Genomic DNA, 21,290 nt, shown 5'->3' with positions numbered 1-21,290 from the left:
AAATAAGTTCTGTTAAAGTAGTCCATTTCTGAGTCATTTTGTGGCTTATTGCACTTCCGGAACCAACTATTGATAAACTTCCTCTTTCTCTACAGAAACCATTTCAGTTTGCTAGAGGACCATTTTTCATCTAAAATGAACCACCCCTTTTGTTTTCTTAGCCAAAGCACCAAAATGTCCAGCTAGAACAAGAATTTAGCAACCTGCAAAAGAAGTTAACAGCTGAGGTAAGAAAAATTTCACACAGGCAATCTGGTTTGATCTTTGTTTTATTTCAAATTTATTTTTAAAACTAAAATGACATTAATGCTTTAAATTTAAATTCTGATCGTCTAAAGATGTCTATTACAGGTTTTGTGATTCTGTTGCATAGAATTAAAAATCATTTAGTGCTGAGCTTGCATTGGAGAAAAAAATTTCACCTAGGTTTGCTAACCTAAGTTCCATAATTAAGAGAAATAAACTGTAGCCATGGTGGATAAAGCTAAGGGCTAGAAAGAAATAAAACTAGAATCCATGGATATGACTGAATTTACAACTTCAAACTATCACTGTTAAAAATTCTAATTTGCTTTTTATAAATTTTTCCTGTACATAACATAATCCATAGATTTAAATTATTTTTATTTTTTAATCCTTTAGTTTCCATAATGAGAATGGTTGCCTTCACTTAATTTAAAAAGAAGCCAATGGAGATTTAATGAGGTACTTGGTTATCATTATTATATGTTTTATTTTTTATACAGAGAATTTTATGTTTAAGTAATAATGACCACATGAAATATTATTTTTAAAGTTCACCAACACAAAACTGTTATGATAAAATGTGTGTGTATATATATTCATATCACCTATATGTTTATGTCACGTATTATCTGAGTCTTTGGTAAACAGTATAAAGAAGATACAAAAAACAACAACAACACACCCAGAGTAAATAAATAGTAGAAAATTGCAAATATATATAAAAAGTGCCAACTCTATGAGTCAATTAGGAAATTACAAAGTAAATATTCTCCAAAATAAAAATTACAAAGATTTTACTGACTTATATCATGGAATAATAAATTCATAGTGGGTGATATCCTATATCAACTTTTCATAAACACTTATGATTTCCCTTAGAAAAAATCCAAAGTGGACTGCTGTAAGTAACTATTACAGAAGTTTGAAAATAAAGATTTTAATCTCTTTTTTAGATGAGACTTGCCTATATATTTTTAAAGGGTCAATCCTAAATTTAGAGTTTTCACCTAATTCCAAAAACAATTCTGTCTAGAAGGAAATTATGAGTTCTGAATAAGTCTGAATTTGTTAAATATTTAAATCTGAGCCTTTTCATTTTTAAAAATCACATCAAATATGACAGCTTAACGGCTAATCATTCAAACCCCCATAACTATTTCTATGGATTCACAGGACTAAAATGGTTTTCTAGTTCTTTTCCTACCCTCTACACAAGGCTACCGCTGAAAGTCACTTACGTGTTCCCAGAGAGTTCACGTCTCCTTTCCTCATAAAACATTTCTATTTCATAACTTTACCGTGAAAGGCAGTGCAGCAATATATAGTGACATGTCATGGAACGAAAGTTCTCTGGTACAAGATTAACATGGTTTCTGTGTTAATGCCACTATTTAGAGCTGGGATACTTTGGCAAATTACCCAACTTCTCTGTTGTTCAGTATCTTTGTCTGTAAGATGAAGATACCACCACCTTGGTCAGTAAAATATAGAGGATAGTGCCTTGCATTTGTTGGGTACTCAGTAAATGCTAGATATTATTATTGATAAAAGATGGTCAGCAAATACATCCTATCATACTTCAAGGATAACTTCCTTTTTTCCTCTTTCTCAAGATATAGGGTTGCTGATTTATTCCTTTTATGGTTTCATAACTTTATTAGTTGGAGATACACTACAACTAATTTTTAATCTGTACTGTAACATATCAAAGTAACTAAAACTCAAGATATTTTTGATACTGCTACCTCCATTTGTCATTTTGTCTAGGATATGCTCTCTAAATCTAAAAGACAATGAAACATTTATCATATCCAACTTAACAGCATTAATTTTAAATGCTGGACCCTTTATGTACATATGTGTTATATTTATGAGTACATGTCTAATACATGGGGACCCTTGCTCTGCTGTAACTGCACTTTAAAATGCTTAGTTGAAACAGCTTATATATATTTTTAAATGTTTAATTTTCAAGAAAATCAAATACAAAAATCACAGATTCAAACCTCAAAGAGCCAACCTAAAATAATGAGCAAATTACTGCCATATGAAAATAGGCAAATTTGGGATTTGCCTGAGCAGCACATTAGAAAAATGCTATATAGAATGTGCCCAGGTTCTTAGCGTAATGGGGCATGATCCTGGGTAGTGCCGGTGGGGGGTGGGAGGAGAATCTTAAAGAGTATTTAGAACAGACAGGAGAGCCTATAACAAAGATGAGTGAGTCTGAGATGGGTTCACACGTCCTCCCCCTTGGGAAGACAGGTGCTCTGTTGGCTCCCTGTACAAATGCAGGCCAGTGACAGGGCAGCTTGAGGTTGCTTCTTTTATCTACAATCTTGCCCCTCACCTTCTGAAACTGCTCACTTTAATATTTGCCCTAACTTCTTGCTAACTACATAACCACCACTTTTTCTTCAGCTTTTTATTAACTGTTCTTCTTTTCAATACCTTCTCTAGTCAAGTGACCTTCCCCTTTTCCATATATTTGCTGCTACTATAATTTTTGCCTTATTTTTCTCTTTTGTGTTATTTTTGTATTTCTTTACATCTCTGTTCACTTAATCTTATCTGACAGTTTCTCCTTGGTTATACTGCTCTGCCCCATACGGTTCTAACTTCTATCCCTGCAGAAATAATGTGGGTACTTTAGATACACGTGGTTTATACATTTTTAAAATACATATATTAAATAGCTTTCTGCATTGGTAATAATTCTGGCCTTATAATCTCTGAGCTATAAAATACATCAGTGTCATCACTATTATATTCCCTATTTATTCTTATTAAAAATCCTGCTCCCCTCTTCTAGACTATTCTGATCTGCTGTAGAATTCTATCACAGAGTCAAGCATTCTGATGAAGCAACAGGCCCTTGTAGGGTAGACAACTAATCGAAGTGTGGGGAAAGGGGCAGGATTGGTAAAAACTAGAGTTTGGTTTAATATTGTCACAAAGGCTTAAATGATTTGTGAAAATTAGCATATACTGCAAGTCCTAGAACCTCCCTATTGACAATAGAGGCTATGAACCTATCAGAATGGATCTTACAAACTAAACTGGCTTTATAATTATGCTCCTGTTTGAGCTCTTTCCTTCCCTAATACTTTTTTTTTAGCTACTTAAAAAAAAAGGAACCATGTGGGTTTTAAAAAAAATTTTAAGCAAAGTTACAAGAGAGAACATTTCTGGCTAAAGACAATTCATGGCCTGTATTTCTGCTGCTTTGAACAGATTTTTTAAAAACTAAAGTGAAACTTTGAAGAATAACACTTGTTGATGAGGCCTTTTCTTGGCAGGTGGGATGGAAATGTGTAAGAACAGCAGGTAGAAACTGCATAAATGATACCTTCCAGTGATGATTCAAATACACCTATTTATGCCAAAAGTTTATAACTTTTTCACTATTAAACCTTTTGTAAAGTGGATGAAATGCAGAATCTAATAACTTGGGTCTCACCTTCTCTGCTTACATTTTGGTAGAAGTATTTTTAAACAGTGAAAAAGTGAAATGGACAGGAACCAACTTTACTGGGCTCCTAACATATATAGCACCCTGTTGTAAAAGAATCAACACATCAAAACAGAATGCAGTTGAGGATAGCAGAAAGCGAATATGCTTTGAAATCAGATGATCTTAGATACAAATACCAGACTGTCACTAATAGTGATATAACATTAGTCAAATTGCTTAACACACTTTAATTTGTCTCTTTATCTGTAAATCAAGGATTCTTCCATCTTCCACACAGAGTCATTTAGAGGTTAAATAAAGTCTGTAAAACTGGGATTGGGATAGTATGTTCTACATAAGTATTTTCCTTTGTTTCCTTCTGTCTTCTCCAAGGTTCTTTTTAGTCTTGTTTGAGAGACAGAGGATAATAAAATGTGAAAAGTAATAAAAAATAAGCACAATTACTTAAGAAATTAGAAGTATAAGTGCAGCACATACATGAAGAATTATCTGAGGACCCATAGAGACAACAAGAACTAGGGGACTCGGGAACGACTGATTTACTCTCTGGGCAGTGTTCAGTCAGAGAACTTGGGGAATAAACTGAGGTCTGAAAGATGAAGACAGGTTCAGATAAGCAGGCAGAACGGGGAAAAGGCTGGGTTTGAAAAAAAGAACATATTCTGAATGGGTGAAAAACAGCATAATTAAAAGTCTGTTTAAGAAACAAAGTGTGTGTTTAGAAAGTCTGTAAGATGGAAAAGAGGTGCATGTGGCTGAATGAGAAGTTTCAGTTAAGAGATGTGAGTCAACACTGGTAACCTCAGGCCAGGAGGAAGAGAAGAACTCAGTTCAGAATTTTTATGTTGACAGCAATGGGAACTCTCAAGCAAGGGAGAAATAACCTGATTATACGTGCTTTTAAGAAGATTAATTCATCAGCAGAGTGCTAGAGAGTTAAAAGAAATATTTTTAAATTTAGGCTAGAAGTATTAAAGAGTAAATAAAGAGACCGTACAGGGGGAAAAGTACGTATTTTTTCTATGAAAATAGGGTAATTTGCCATCATTGTGTACCAAGTAGTAGAGGAGCAAGCAATGAAAACTACTCAAATATATATATGGAAAAATCATATGGATAAAGCATCAACCAGGCATTGATGCTTCCTGCTCCTCCCCCTCTTCTCTTTCTCTCTTCTCTAAAATAAGTAAATAAATAAAATCTTAAATATATATATATATATATATATATATATATGGAAAACCTATTATTTACAAAAGTTGAGGGAGTTCCTCTTCTCCTTTTTTGTACCTTGCACAGAACATTAAATCCCTCTCAGATTGGCCTACAAACCAGAAAAAAAGTTTCTAATCATGTGCATCAGGATCTAACACTGAGGTTTCCTTTTCCTAAGAAAATTGGCTGAAAATTGACTTAGTGTAACTGCTCGCTTTAGGGATAATGCATTGAAGAACGGGCTAGATTAATTGGGTAGTTCTCACGGTTAGGTAGGATATTAGATGACAGAAGTAGAACCAGACCTTAACTAACTCTTCAAGTTTGAGCATCCACCATATCCCAGGAAAAGCTCTAGCTGCCAACTTCTACACATGCCTTCTTTCCCCATGCTTGTGTGTCATTCCCTGGCTGGAATATTTTATTTGCTTAATTATAGACCTTTCAAGATTCAGTTCAAGTTTTACTTCTTTGAGAAACTCTCCCTAAAGCCCTCCCAGGCTAGATTAGTTCCTCTGTGTATCTCCTGCATACATTTATGAGAAAATTAATCAAATTATAATTATTTATTGTTTCTACAACCAGATTTTTTTTTTTTTGTATCTTCTAAGCCTTGAACAGGACCTGATACAAAGATGGTGTTTATCCAGAAGTAAATGAAAGCTGCAGCAGGACTACTTGGCCAACTGGGTAAGATGGACTCATCCAGATCCAAAGCTCACTTTAGGATTTCGAGCCACAGACTTCTCAGTTGAATTGAATCCTTTACAAAATATTAGGGGCTAACATAAAGATATAGTGCTAAACACTGATGGTGTTGCAAAGTTACTCAAACTCTGTGCATAAGAAATGCACACTGGTAGTACCATTAAAAATAGAGAATTTGAAAGAAGAGTCAGTTTTGAAATGGAGATGAATTCTGCTTTAAATTCTGAATTTGCTAGCTCTGGCCAGTTGGCTCAGTGGTAGAGCGTCGGCCTGGCGTGCAGGAGTCCCGGGTTCGATTCCCGGCTAGGGCACACAGGAGAAGCACCCATCTGCTTCTCCACCCCTCCCCTTCTCCTTCCTCTCTGTCTCTCTCTTCCCCTCCCGTAGCTGAGGCTCCATTGGAGCAAAGTTTGCCTGGGCGCTGAGGATGGCTCCATGGCCTCTGCCTCAGGCACTAGAATGGCTCTAGTTGCAACAGAGCTACGCCCCAGATGGGCAGAGCATCGCCCCCTGGTGGGCGTGCCGGGTGGATCCTGGTCGGGCGTATGTGGGAGTCTGTCTGACTGCCTCCCAGTTTCCAACTAAAATACAAAAAAAAAAAAAAAATTTGAATTTTCTGATAGTGGGGTGTATACATGGAAATGCCCAACAAGAGGTCAGAGAAATGTTACTAGAATTAAGGACAGTTGGCCTGGATGCACAGGTTTGGGAGTTTTGGCATAAAGGTGAGAGCAGAAATCTAAAAGATTCGGGATCAAAGAAAAGTAGGTAAGATGAGGACTGCATATGAAGTACCAATATTTAGGAGACAAGAGAAAAACAGGAGCTAGTGAGATTAACACGAAAGGAAGACTATTACAAAGAACTCTGAGTAATAGTGAAAGAATAGTCAGTAGTGTCAAATATGGTCAAGAGAGGGGAAGAAAGAGAGAAAAATAAAAGATCTTTGGATAAAATAATAGACGGTTTCTGATGTCTTTTAAGGCAGCAGGACCAATGTATTTCAAGTCATAAAGTGAGAAGAAGTAGAGTCCATGGAACCGGCACACAGAGACTATGTATTTGAGAAGTAGACTGTGAGGTGAAGGACTGCAGTGTAATGAAGCAGGAGGGGCAGCGGGGCCAAGAACAGATATTATGAAAGAATTAAAAGGAAGCATTGCCTATAAGGTCCAAATGTTGCAAAACAAGTTAGAGCATATTCAAGAGTTGTCTACACTAGCCTTTAGTGTATCAAATCTAAATTAGGAATAATAAGTACTTATCAGATACCTACCTACATTATGCCAGACACCAAATGAGACCTAACCATCTTTCTTTTTTTCATTTTAAAACCAATGGTAAAAAGGAAACATCTGAAATGGATCCCAAATATTTCATCTTAATTTTCTTTTGTGGACACCTGAACCATACATTTTTCTCAGAGACAGAAGCAATTACAACAGAGAAGCAACCACAGTCTACTTTATCTAGATCACTGCCACATCTCTTAGCTAATTCTCAAAACACAACAGGGAATCCTTTGGGTCAGCCAACACAAGTCAATAATGCTTCCTCTGGACAGCCTACACCAACTGCCCAAGCTGCTGCTGGAACACCACCAGCAGTTCTCTATACCTCTTCTGGAGAACCAGCAGCACAGACTCCAGCTGGACAAGCACTTGCCTACAACACCACCAGGCAACCAACAGCCAACACCTCCTCCCAACAAACAGCACAACCTATGTTCACCTCTGGCAGACAGCTACCAACATCTGCCCATACTTCTACCAGACAACTGGTATCATCTGTCTACACTTCCACTCAACAACCATCATCTGTCCACACCTCTTCTAGAAAACCAGTACCACCAACTGTTCAAAATCTACCCGTACATCCAACATCAGCTGTCAAAAGTTCACCTAGAATCACACCAGGATTCATTACAGACAATCTCAATAATGAACATAAAACCAATCATAATTCAACGGCTGCCATATTAGTTGGTGTAATTCTGGTTTCTATGCTGGTAGCTATCATCCTGATTATACTATGCAAATGCTTGAGAAAACCAGTTTCAAATTATCAAAATTGGGCAGGTAGGTCTCCATTTGCTGATGGTGAAACCCCTGACATATATTTGGATAACATCAGAGAAAATGAAGTATCCACAAAACGTACATCCATTATTTCACTTATGGCCTGGAAACCAAGCAAAAGCGCACTTTTAGCAGATGACTTAGAAGTTAAATTGTTTGAATCAAGTGAAAACATTGACGATGCCAACAACCCCCAAACAAAGAAAATAAACGATCAAGTAAATGGTACATCAGAGGATAGTGCTGATGGATCAACAATCGGCACTGCTGTTTCTTCATCAGATGATGCAGATCTGTCTCCACCACCTCCTCCCCTTCTTGATTTGGAAGGACAGGAGAGTAACCAATCTGACAAACCCACAGCGACAACTCTATCTCCTCTTTCAAATGATGCCACAAGTCTCCCACCATCTCTGGACTGTGTCAATCAAGTCTGTGAAGATCATAATTCAGAGTTCAAACAGTCCCTTCCACCTCCCCCTGATTCACTGAACTTGCCCCTGCCCCCAGAAGATTTTATGGAAAACCTGGAGATTGATTCCAAGAGTGAGATCCAATGCCAAGAGTTCTCTATGCTTCCTAACTCGGATCAAGATCCCAACGAATCCCTGCCACCTCCACCTGCAGAACTGTTATAAATATTATAGCTTGCTTTTGAGCTGATTTTCCTTCTTTTTCAAAGGACCCGCTATCTTTTGATTTTCTTCGTGAGATGGAATATATTAAATGGCAAGAGGTAGCCAATTTTGATTTTTATTCAGGAACTAACTGAAATTCATGTGCATAGGTAAAACTTATTTTTAAATATATATATCTATGTATATGTATATGTATATGAAACAGTATTCTATTTACTGGCTATAGCATCTAATTTTAGTATACAAAATATTTTCCACATGTGGATGGTATATGTATCAATAACTTAACCATTTTGGAAACAAACAACCTACATATACATAGTACCAATCAATAGATTTTCCCCTCCCAAAAAAGCTGTGTATCAAGTTACCTTGAATAAATAAAATTTAATTTTTCCATTTCAAAGTTTGAGGTGGAGGAAATAAAATATTAGATACGTACTCCAAGTTTCAAACAAAACTCTAAGCTTTAAATTAATACCTCCAGTATTAAATAAATATTCCAAGTTCACAGGGATAAGTGATAAAATGCATTTTTGAAAATGAATAAATTTCCTTTTAGCTCTTGTTGGAAATAGTAAAGCAAACATATTGAAATATCAAATTAGGTCAGGGCACACAGGAGAAGTGACCATCTGCTTCTTCACCCCTTCCCTTTCTCTCTCTCCTTTCCTCCTGTAGCCATGGCTCGAATGGTTAGAGCAAGTTGGCCCCAGGCGCTGAGGATGGTTCCATGGCCTCTCTTCAGGTGCCAAAATAGCTCAGTTGCTGAACAATGGAGCAGCATCCCCAGATGGGCAGAGCACTGCCCTGTAGGGGGCTTGCCAGGTGGATCCCAGTCAGGGTGCATGTGGGAGTCTGTCTCTCAGCCTCCCTGCCTCCCTACCTCTCACTTAATTAAAAAAAAAAAAAAAAAAAAGAAACAAGTTTCAAATTTGGAGTTAGGTTGGGAACATTTACTCCAAAAAAAAAAAAAAAAAAATGAACAAGCACCATAAAATGTAGACATTTTCCTGTCTTACTAGGAGAGCACAAATTTTGAAACCAACCTGTTTATACACCTTAAGAATCCAAACGAAATAAAATCGTACAAAGGAAAAAAACCCCATAAAACACTTCTATGGCTTCATTTCAAATTTGAATGATTTTTTCTAAGAAAAACAGATTGTATTGAAATACAATACAATACAAGATGATTCTCAACTTTCATTAAATTCATACTTTGCATTTAAACACTATACATTTAAACTCTTTAACCACCTTTCTTATGCAGAAGATTTCATCTTTTATCCATTACCCGATAAGTGATAAATCTGAGGTATCAGAGTAGGCATAAACCCAACCTGTCAAAGTCAAGGTGGAGAGTGTTCATGGGCCTCCACTGTGGAGGTCAGCTCATGCCCGCAGAAGCACTCCTTTACCCAACAAGCACATCTTCTTTCTCCTTACCCACCCTAGCACCTGGGCAAACAATCACTTAGAATGATGTATGCTGGCCTTTTTGGTAACTTAACCTTGGAAACACTCCTAGTTCCAGGATTTTTCTGAACAAAATACAGCATTTATTTGTAGCATGGTGTTCAAGAAACTAAGTTCCATCTTTTAATAAAACCCAGCAGGCTTTGGGGCATTGAGTGTGTGTTTTGTGTGTGTGTGTGTGTGTGTGTGTGAGAGAGAGAGAGAGAGAGAGAAAGAGAGAGAAAGAAGGGGGAAAGAGAGGGAGAGGGAGTGAGGGAGAGAGAGAAACATCAGTTTGTTGTTCCACTTATTTATGCATTGACCACTTATTTACGTTTGATCTGACCAGGATCAAACCCACGAACTTAGTATATTGGGACAATGCTCTAACCAACTGAGCTACTCGGCCACAGCCTCTTCTACACTTTTTTCTTTCCATTACCTTCCTTCCTAACCTCTTGAAGGATGGGTATTAGGAAATATAAGGAAATATAAAGTCTCATAAATTAAGAACTGATGATATGGTCATAATCTTATCTAATTTCTTCAAACACTACAGGCAGCTTTACTCCTTCTGTTCTTTGTATAATAAAACAGACTACTGTTAGCAGCTGGCTTTTGTCTTTTTAAGAAATTCTCTGCCAAGGAGAAAAATAATTCCCATTTACTGCATGCAATTTTTCCCCACTGAGGTCAGTAGAGGCTGAGCAGCCAAACAGTGGCAATTCTTGCTTAATCAGCAGAAATGCAAGCTAATAAAAGAAATATAGGAAAGAAAAAAATGTTGGAACAAAGAAAAACTACAGAAATTATTAAAGATAGTAATAATTATCTTTAATAATATTTAAAGGATCCAGAAGAGAAAGTTCATTTCATGAATATGGCAAAAGAACAAGGCCCAGGGTGATTAAAAGCAGACTGAACTCCATGTCACTTATGAGTGGTGCTCTTACCACATTAGCATTGACCAGATTCAGAAACAACCCTGAGGACCATCTAGTTCAACCCCTTTTATTTGTTAAATGCTGAGAAAAATGGGCCCAGAGAGAGTAAGTGACTTGTTTATAAGTGGTATGAAAATGAGTTTGTCCCCTGAGTCGTGGTTCAGCACTTTCTCACTAATACAAGACCAGAGCATGCCTACTTCATGCCCTACAACAGACATACTTCACACATGTATTCCATCTGTTGTTGGCAGTGGGGACACAATGAATTAGATGGAGGTGACCTGTAATTGTTATTATTGCCTAGTTCTGATCAGTAAGTAAAGTAGCAAAATATCTAGGCACCTATAATTAAAACACTGTGATATTGTACATGATTAGACAAACAGATCAATGATATGAATGGAAAGTCCAAAAATAGACTCCAATCTCAAATCAGAGGGGAAATCGAATATATATTTGGAAAATGTAGTGTGAATCTATATGTCACACTACATTGGAATAAACACCAAATAGACTAGAGATTTACACATAAAATATTAAATAATAGGCAAAAATATGGGTAAATTCCTTTGTAATCTAGAAGTGAGAAAAACCTTTCTAGCTGAGACTCAAAGTCCAGAAGCAATAAAAAGAAAAAAAATTGAAATACATGAAACTTTTAAGTGGCCAAAACAAAGAAACATACAAAAAGTCACCATAATAAAACCAAAAGACAAATGGCAAACTGAAAAATAAAATCATAACTTAAATTAGGTCAAAGAGCTACTATCTCAAAAATGTAAAAAAACACACAAAAAACTCCTAACTATAGAAGGCGGTGGGAAAGACAATAGACAATACAATAAAAAATAGGTATAAAACTTAGTCACAGAAGAAAAATTTTAATAGTCCTTCAAAACATATATAAAGATATACAACCTTCCCATAATATGAGATCCATTTTAAATTACAGAGAACTATTGCTTTATTGATATAAATCAGAAGTTCAACAACAAAGTCTACAGTGAGGGTCTACAGAACTAGACACCCTGACATACTGCTGGTGGGACTGCAAAACGCTGCAGTCTATAGGGAGGAATTTGGCAATAACCAAAAAATTCCAACTTCTGTTGTTGTTTTTTTTGCATTTTTCCTAAGTGAGAAGCAGGGAGAGGCAGACAGACAGACTCCCGCATGAGCCGGACTGGGATCCACCTGGCACACCAACCAGGGGGCAATGCTCGACCTATCTGGGGTGTTGCTCTGCTGCAATCGGGGCCATTCTAGCACCTGAGGCAGAGGCCATGGAGCCATCCTCAGCGCCCAGGCCAACTTTGCTCCAATGGAGCCTTGGCTGTGGGAAGGAAAGAGAGAGATAAGAAGAAGGAGAGAAGGAGGGGTGGAGAAGCAGATAGGCGCGCCTCCTGTGTGCCCTGGCCGGGAATCGAACCCGAGACTTCCACACACTGGGCCGACACTCTACCGCTAAGCCAACCAGCCAGGGCCTTTTAAAGGTTTGCTCTTTTTATTTTTTATTTTTGTGACAGGGACAGAGAGAGACACACAGAGAAACAGACAGGGACAGAAAGGGAGAGAGATGAGAAGCATCAATTCTTTGTTGTGGCACCTTAGAAAAAATTCCAACTTCATTTACCCTTTTACAGAGCAATCCCATTTTAGACAATTTTTTCAAAGATTCATCGAAAAAAATATAAAGTTACTTAGATGCAAGTGGATTTACTGTGGTGGTATTTGTGATAGCAGAAGTCTAGAACAACCCAGATGCCCAGCAATAGGAGCTTGGTTGAACAAACCATGGTTTACTCCCAAAGGCAGTACTATTAACCATAAAATAAATGAGAAAGATCCCTATGTACTGATAGGAGTGATCTTCCAGATATATTAAGAAAAAAATAGATATGTAACAGTATATTTAATATGCAACCTTTTATATAAGGAAATAAGAACATATAATACATATATATTTTTGTAAGTTTGCAGAAAGAAATACTAATAAGAAACAATCAAGAATAGTCACCAACAGGAGGAGGGAAAGAATAGGGAGGAGGAATACAGAAGCAAGATTTCTCTGAATATACCTTGTTATATAGTTGTGACGTATACAGTCCCTAAAAACTGATAACTGAGACACATGAACCTAACTTTATGTAAAGATGATATAAAAACAGAGATAACAATTATTTCATGTAGCATTAGAATACAGAATTGACTACAGCCTGGGTGAAATATATTCTAAAAACAAACAGAACTACAAAGAAATCTTAAATGTTATTCAGTAGTTTATAATCTAATGTTTGCAGCAATACTGGTATTATTTTGAAACTATTTTAGAATGATACAAATAAGCAATTATGTTAATGCTGTTAGGAACCATTTATAGGAAATATGTAGGATAGAGAACAAAATTAAATCTTTACAAGGAAGCAAACAGACAAATCCAGATAAAGGACATCCTAAACAGCAAATCACTGAGTTTTGGCAACATGGAGAGAAAAGGAGGAAGGAGGTGGGAGAAAAGACCTAATACTTTCTATCTCATTAGTTCTTCCATGTTTTTAAAATACTTGTTCAAGACTCTTAGCTATTTTCAGTAGGAAATTTAGCTTGAAGAACCAACTATTATTATGAAAAGTAGAGAATATAACACAGTCTCAATTAAGAACAACAAATGTTATCAACTTAAGTAATAGCCTTCCTGCCTGACCAGGAGGTGGGGCAGTGGATAGAGCGTTGGACTGGGACGTGGAGGACCCGGGGTAGAGACCTCGAGGTCACCAGCTGGAGCACAGGCTCATCTGGTTTGAGCAAGGCTCACCAGCTTGATCCCAAGCTCACTGGCTTGAGCAAGGGGTCACTAAGTCTGCTACAGTCCCCCCCCATCAAGGCACATATGAGAAAGCAATCAATGAACAACTAAGGTGCCGCAAAGAAGAATTGATGCTTCTCATCTTTCTCCCTTCCTGTCTGTCTGTCCCTATCTGTCCTTCTCTCTGACTCTCTCTGTCTCTGTCACAAACAAACAAAAAAACAAACAAAAAAAGCCTTTGTGACCAAGCAATGGCACAGTGAATAGAGTGTTGGCCTGGGATGCAGAGGACCCAAGTTTGAACCCCAAGGTCGCTGGCTTGAGTGAGGACTCATTCAGCTTGAGCGCAGGCACACCAGCTTGAGATTGGGGTCGCTGCCTTGAGTATGGGATCAGAGACATGACCCCATGGTCACTGGCTTGAGCCCAAAGGTCACTGGCTTGAGCAAAGTGTCACTGAATCAGCTGGGGTCCCCTGGGCTAGGAACGTATGAGAAGCAATTAATGAACAACTAAATTGACAAAACTACGAGTTGATGCTTCTCATCTCTCTCCCTTCCTATCTGTCTCTCTCTTGCAAAAAAAAGAAAAAAAATACCCTGACCAGGCAGTGGTACAGTGGTTGACCTGGGATTCTGAAGACCAAGGTTCAAAACCCCAAGGTTGCCGGCTTGAGTGCGGGCTCACCAGCCTGAGCACGGGGTCACGGGCTTGAGTGGGGAATCATAGACTTGAGTCAAAGGTCACTAGTTTGAAGCCCAAGGTTGGTTTGAGCAAGGGGTCACTCACTCAGATGTAGCCCCCCTGGGTCAAGGCACATATAAGAAAGCAATCAGTGAACAACTAAGGTGTCACAACTATGATTGATGCTTCTCATCTCTTTCCCTTCCTGTCTATCTTGTTTGTCCCTCCCTCTCCTTTGATGAAAAAAAAAAGAGAGAAACTGATTGGGTTTCCAAACTGTTGATTAACATAGGATAGTCATTCCCTGGCAGGTAATCTGTTATACCTTTCACAATGTTGGGGTAATATAGTATATCCCAGGACAGTATATTTCACAAAAGGTATGTAAATGAATTTACTACTGAGTCTAGAATATAACAGTTGCCTAAATAGCTGTAATTCCCGACTTGATAGACTTACTTAAAACATAATGTGTCTGAATAATATTTAAAATAAGTTATAACAAACACTTAAGCCAATAAAAATTATTTCTGGATTAACTGTAACATACTATTATTTTATTTCATAAGAATGTCTAAGATAAGGACAGTTTGTTACAATTCAAGTATGTTAAAATGTTCCCCCTTTTTCTTTTTGGGAATTTTATCATAATCTTTGAAGAAGAAGCAATTTGGTATATTCCCAAACTTAGAAATGAGAAACACTTTTGTACTGGACTTTTTTATTATATGCAGCAGAATCTGATCTCACTATAGCCTAAACCCAAATTCATCTGAATCTAGTGTATCCGTAAAGTCATGGTGCACTTTTGACCGGTCACAGGAAAGCAACAAAAGACGATAGAAATGTGAAATCTGCACCAAATAAAAGGAAAACCCTCCCAGTTTCTGTAGGATGATGTGGCAGCATGTGTGCATGAGCAGATGATGACGTAACACCGTTTATACAGCAAAGCAGCCTACGGCCATGCCAGTCGAGATGTGGATGGTACAGAGGAAAGTTCAGTGTGTTCTGTGGCTTGCTAAATTCGAATCCGTGACAAAAGTGCAACGTGAATATCGGCGCGTTTATAATGAAGCGCCACCACATAGGAATAACATTACTCGGTGGGATAAGCAGTTGAAGGAAACCGGTAGTTTGGTGGAGAAACCCTGTTCTGGTAGGCCATCAGTCAGTGACGAGTCTGTAGAGGTTATATGGGACAGCTACCTAAGGAGCTCTAAAAAATCTGTGCATGAGCCCACATCGAACTGCACTGAATAGGTATGAAACTGGGAGAGTTTTCCTTTTATTTGGTGCAGATTTCACATTTCTATCATCTTTTGTTGCTTTCCTGTGACTGGTCAAAAGTGCACCATAACTTTACAGACACACTGTATTAGTTAATGAAATAACATGTTCTTTCTTTCAAACAAAAGTACTGGTAGGTATAGTGGAACTGGATAACTCTACTTTCACATTAGACTTCCTAAAAATTAAAAGGTGAGATTTAAGTGTTTGGTAAACTGACCCTCAGTTACATCCCTTGAAAGTGTAACAGTATATAAGAGCTGAAACAGAAGAAATCTAAATGTCAAAATATTCCTTATTTCCTCAACAATTCGCTGTATGGAGTATTTTTAACACATTACTTTTAAGCCCTAAGATTGATGACTGGTTTCTAAAATCCATAGAAGGAATCTTATTAAGAGTCCAAGGCTGAATCCTTAAAGTGAAGTGGAATTACAATACCTAACCAATAATAAATTTCTAACACTGTAGATTTTTTAAATGTAAATACTTTTCAAGGAATATTAATTTTATACAAAAGGTGACTCCTAGATTATAGTTTGCTTTCTAAGAAAGTAAATTTAAATTTTTAATACTAAATTTAAAGTCCAATCGGGGTAAATTGGGGGTAAAATAATAGTAAATGTAATTTAGAAATAAAGGATTTAGTACCTAGGCATAAAGAGATTTTCCTTAAATGTTAATAATAGCTGGTTTTTAAATGGTAAAAATTTGTAATTACATATCATAACTTTATTTGCTTTCTTTTCTAAAGTAAACTGACTAGTCTGAAAATTAGACAAATTTAAACAGATTATACAGTCCATCCACTAAAGAGTGATTTATTTTATTAAACTCATGACCAAAGTTTTTCCTTTTATATTATTTCACATAATTTTAAAAGTACAGATTGTTTTCTCAGAAGATAAAATGCAAAACATTCTGAAGGAATCACCTAAAATTGATATTGTTGTATATAAAACATAAAATCAAACAAATGGTCATTTATATAGTAATAAGATGTCTCTGGAGAAAACAACATTTGTACTCACTCGCCAAACAACGTTTCATAAAAAAAAAAAAAAAGAATCCTTAACCCAAAGGTGACAAAATAGAAGACTAGAATACTTACTTTACTACATGAACTGATAATTAAAGCATAAGATGCTCATTTAAAAATACAGCCTTGCTGGTGTGTATGCTGGGTCAAAGTATCCTTTTTATATCAGAAAGATCAAGACAAAATAATCATATTTAAGTATGTCTTACTTCCCTAAAAGGAAGATAAACATTTAAGTAGTTGATAAATTTGGAAAGCTGAATTATACATAATAACCATCATATTGGGGGAGTACATAAAAATCAAACAGATGGTGTTATGTTATTTTTTAAAATGACACAACAGTTGCACCATTTTTTTTAAAGAAAAGAACACAAAAGGGTAGGAGTTAAAAATATTTAAACTAACATCATAGAAAAGTATTCACAAGGAAGGTCAAATTCATTTTCAACATATTTCAACATGCAAAAAGAGTGAAGAGAAGAGGTATCAAAAAACACCACAAATCCTTCATGAGGTAAATAGTAAAATGTGGACCCTAAGCTCAGACAAATACACAGAAATGTATAAGGGCCAGGTCTAAAGTGCATGTGGCATTCCATCCTAGAGCAAATCTGAGACACATAGGATGCTTCACGCTATAAATTTAGAAAAGATTTTTTTTGGTTCGTTTTGTTGCGTGTGCACCTCTTGCAATAAATTTGAGTCAGCACCAATGACAGCTCTGCAGTCCTCCTATGTGGTGCTGATCAGGTGGTTGCAGAGCCCCAGCTCACAGCAACACAATGCAGCTGAGCAGGCAAGCACAGCCCACAGCCAGAAGCGGCTCCCACTCTCCAGAGCAAGGCGACCTTTAAGCTTAAGTTTCCCGGACAGAATGAGATGCTGATGCTGAAGACGACACTATGGTAAGATGTTATTTCAATCAGTAAAAAATCGATCTTGGAATTTTTTTCCTAATTCTCTAAGAAAAAGTCAACGTTAGGAATGAATATATATATTCAATAGCAAGTGCATGCACCAGAAATTTGCTGCAGTGTCGGTGGAGGAATTTCTTTTCAATATTCATTCACTTTGTAAATATACACATTGTTTTGTTTTGTTTTTTTGGAATCGGCACTGAGATATGCAGGGAAAAAAATCACTTTATAAAATGTGAGGTTTGAAGGTACAGTGTTGGTTTGGATTTTGCAAGTGCTTTAAAATGTTTTGCAAGGATATATTTATCCTAAAAACACAAATATGAATTTCAAAGTATTGCTTTAATATCTAAATCAAATCTCACCCAACACACACACATTGACTATTACATTACTGCAGAGATGTTAAAAAAGAGAAACACGACAGCCATTTTTTCCCCATCTGAGTAAAAAGGATATTATCAAAGCCAGTAATAGCTTAAGATTCTGACTCATTATTTGCAGAGAATGCCATTTTATAGTATTAAGGCTCTGGGAAGATAAATAAGAAAGACTATGTAAAGGAAGAGAGAAAATGAAGGAGAAAACGCAGGAGAGTAGGGGGAGAGAGTCTCTCTCTCTCTCTCTCTCTCTACCACACAGCCCCAACTGAAGGATTAAGCACTTGGACTATAAATGAAGGGGAGCTTTGTTAGTTTAATCACTGGAACAATTATAAAAGGACTCAACAACAACGAGGTTTATTGAAAATTTTGCCTAATGCTAACTGACCCAGGCAGATGCCTAATTGTATTTGCATATTAAAAGAAGGGTGTATCTGTTTGTTTCTAGGCTTTGATGGAATATCAGATACTGAAAATGTCTCCCAGTCTGTTCGTCCTTCTGTTTCTCACACCTGGTATTTTATGCATGTGTCCTCTCCAATGTATATGCACAGAAAGGCACAGGCATGTGGACTGTTCAGGCAGAAACTTGACTACATTACCATCTGGACTGCAAGAGAATATTATCCATTTAAATCTGTCTTATAACCATTTTACTGATCTGCATAACCAGTTAACCCAATACACCAATCTGAGGACCCTGGACATTTCAAACAACAGGCTTGAAAGCCTCCCTGCTCAGTTACCTCGGTCCCTCTGGAATATGTCTGCTGCTAACAACAATATTAAACTGCTTGACAAATCTGATACTGCTTATCAGTGGAACCTTAAATATCTGGATGTTTCTAAGAATATGCTGGAAAAGGTTGTCCTCATTAAAAATACACTAAGAAGCCTTGAGGTTCTCAACCTGAGCAGTAACAAACTTTGGACAGTTCCAACCAACATGCCCTCCAAACTACATATCGTGGACCTGTCTAATAATTCCTTGACACAAATCCTTCCAGGAACATTAATAAACCTGACAAATCTCACACATCTTTACCTGCACAACAACAAATTCACATTCATTCCAGATCAAGCTTTTGACCAACTCTTTCAGCTGCAAGAGGTAACTCTTTACAATAACAGGTGGTCATGTGACCACAGACAAAACATTACTTACTTATTGAAGTGGATGATGCAAACAAAAGCCCATGTCATAGGGACTCCCTGTTCTAGCCAAATATCATCTTTGAAGGAACATAACATATATCCCACTCCTTCTGGATTTACCTCAAGCTTGTTCACTGTAAGTGGGATGCAGACAGTGGACACCATAAACTCTCTGAGTATGGTAACTCAACCCAAAGTGACCAAAATACCCAAACAATACCGAACAAAGGAAACAATGTTGGGTGCCACACGAAGCAAAGCCCCCACCTTCACTAGCACTGACAAGGCTTTTGTGCCCTATCCGGAAGATACACCCACAGAAATGATCAAGTCACATGAAGCAGCAGCAGCAACTCTAACTATTCATCTCCATGATGGAATGGTTACAAACACAAGCCTCACTAGCTCAACAAAATCATTCCCAACACCCATGACCCTAAGTATTACCAGTGGCATGCCAAATAATTTCTCTGAAATGCCTCAACAAAGCACAACCCTTAATTTACGGAGGGAAGAGACCACCACAAATGTAAAGACTGGCTTACATTCTGTGGCAAGTGCTTGGAAAGGAAACGCTTTGTTTCTCTCAATGCTCAACGCTGTGGTCCTGCTGGCCCTCTGAGGGTCCGCATTTTTTCTGAAACTAACAAAAAGAACTCCTCCTTGATGTATAGTTGGGAAAATATGCCCCTATCTAACCAGTGATTCAAGCTATATTAAGTATTCAAGAAAGCCAGTGTTACCTTTCTGACTCTGATGTAAACGAAGTAACTTGTCTTAAATAAACGAAGTGCACAATGTCTTGGTACTTGCTGCTATTTTACTGTCTTAAGTAAAACTAATGAATTTCTTTTTTAAAAAATAAAATGTTTTCTTTTAAGGCTTCAATTTATCGCACAAAATATAAAGCATCTAAACTTTAACATGTATTTTATGTATGTTTACACTGTCAAACATCTGGGAAAAAAATAAATGGTCTATGCTTATAACTGTGTCATCTGGCTTCCTAGTCATATCTACTTAATCTACTTAGTAGATTCAAAATGACTTAATCATTTTTGTCCTAGGTACCTTGCTGAAATCTTTATGGTAAATAAAATGCTGGAGGTAACCAAGGATTTGGCCACCAAAGTACAACTGTGGTTGCCACCCCAGAAATGACTATGCCACACTATTATTTTAAACACAAGCCATAATTGTTTTAAATCTAAATGATGTCCTGCTTCTGAGGAACTCTTGGCTACTTTACAGATTATATAATGGACAAAAGCTCTTCAAAGACCTAGAAGACACTAGGCTTTGCATTTTAATAAGGAAAGTTTAATGGTTTTGTTTTTTGTACTTAAGAAAACTCTTAAAAATACAATAAAAAATTTAGGTTTAAAACCATGTAAAGGAACAGTTTTAGGTCTTATTTAACAAACCATTTATTAATGGAAATTGAAATACTTACAAAATTAAAATTCTTTTATGTGCAGGACAGGAAAATTAATGCTTGTACACCAGAAATTAGAATCTGACTTACCTAAGAATGAGGTTAGTTTGAGAATAAAGTCATGGGGGTCTAACAGACATGGGCAGTGCTAACGGCGGGAGGGAGAGGAAAAGGAAGGGAGTCAGGGGCAGAGGATGGGATTCGCTTGGTGTTACCACCAGATCACGAGCCCAATAAAACAGCAGGGCTAGGGCTGCGCACGGGCCAAACCTTAACACTCCAAATCCAACTGCACTGGAACTTCAACCAGAAAAAACCCCCAAGAATTTCCTACAAATATAAAATTAAGCCACCTTATGAATTAGAGACAAACATAAATAATAGCCGAGAGTCAGAAAGAGAAGCCCTGAAACAAGGCTGGATTAAAATGCAAGACAGCGCAACTGAAATGAGTGAACCACAAAAGAGGTGTTTAATTTGTGAGACATAAGGAAGAAGCTATTTCAAGCATTCCTAGAGTTGAGAAGAGAGTACAGAAAGAAATTTTTATACTCCTTCCTAAAAAAATTTTTAAATTAAGATATATTTCTTTCCAGGTTTGGGAACATTTTATTTAAAGAGAAAGAGAGAGAAATAACAACCTTTCAATGTGCTCTTTTTGTTTTCTTTTTAAGCACCAGATTTATGGAAAAATTACTGTTTAGCTTCAATAAAGCAATTCCTCTCTTATGCTGACTAGTACAGTTGCTCTTGAACATTTCTCTGCTCCAGCAAACCTATTTGGCTCACTATATCAGGGAATTTCACCATGAA

At 37.0% G+C, this 21,290-nt stretch overlaps 3 protein-coding genes across 8 annotated transcripts in view; 2 read left to right on the top strand and 1 right to left on the bottom strand.

Moving 5' to 3' along the window:
• The window catches only part of NF1 (neurofibromin 1), a 246,036-nt gene that overhangs the window by 55,689 nt on the left and 169,057 nt on the right, over nucleotides 1-21,290 (bottom strand). The gene's annotated exons all lie outside the window — the stretch shown is intronic.
• On the top strand, nucleotides 99-9,361 carry EVI2B (ecotropic viral integration site 2B). Of its 2 annotated transcripts, XM_066263281.1 has the most exons (4): nucleotides 99-227; nucleotides 643-705; nucleotides 5,548-5,626; nucleotides 6,993-9,361. In XM_066263281.1, the coding sequence occupies exon 4, from the start codon at nucleotides 7,005-7,007 to the stop codon at nucleotides 8,358-8,360; it is 1,356 nt and encodes a 451-aa protein (XP_066119378.1). In that variant the 5' UTR covers nucleotides 99-227; nucleotides 643-705; nucleotides 5,548-5,626; nucleotides 6,993-7,004; the 3' UTR covers nucleotides 8,361-9,361. The 2 variants fall into 2 exon arrangements, with proteins under 2 accessions (XP_066119378.1, XP_066119380.1); XM_066263283.1 differs by lacking the exon at nucleotides 643-705 and having other exon boundaries at nucleotides 120-227.
• Nucleotides 17,092-19,987, top strand: OMG (oligodendrocyte myelin glycoprotein). Its single transcript, XM_066255367.1, has 2 exons — nucleotides 17,092-17,492; nucleotides 18,336-19,987. Exons 1-2 carry the CDS (start codon nucleotides 17,490-17,492, stop codon nucleotides 19,662-19,664), a joined length of 1,332 nt encoding a protein of 443 aa, XP_066111464.1. The 5' UTR covers nucleotides 17,092-17,489; the 3' UTR covers nucleotides 19,665-19,987.

The sequence above is a fragment of the Saccopteryx bilineata genome, chromosome 2 (assembly GCF_036850765.1).
Source record: "Saccopteryx bilineata isolate mSacBil1 chromosome 2, mSacBil1_pri_phased_curated, whole genome shotgun sequence".
NCBI lineage: Eukaryota > Metazoa > Chordata > Mammalia > Chiroptera > Emballonuridae > Saccopteryx > Saccopteryx bilineata.
Note: the sequence above shows the minus strand (reverse complement) of the source record. Positions and strands in the feature narration are given on the sequence as shown.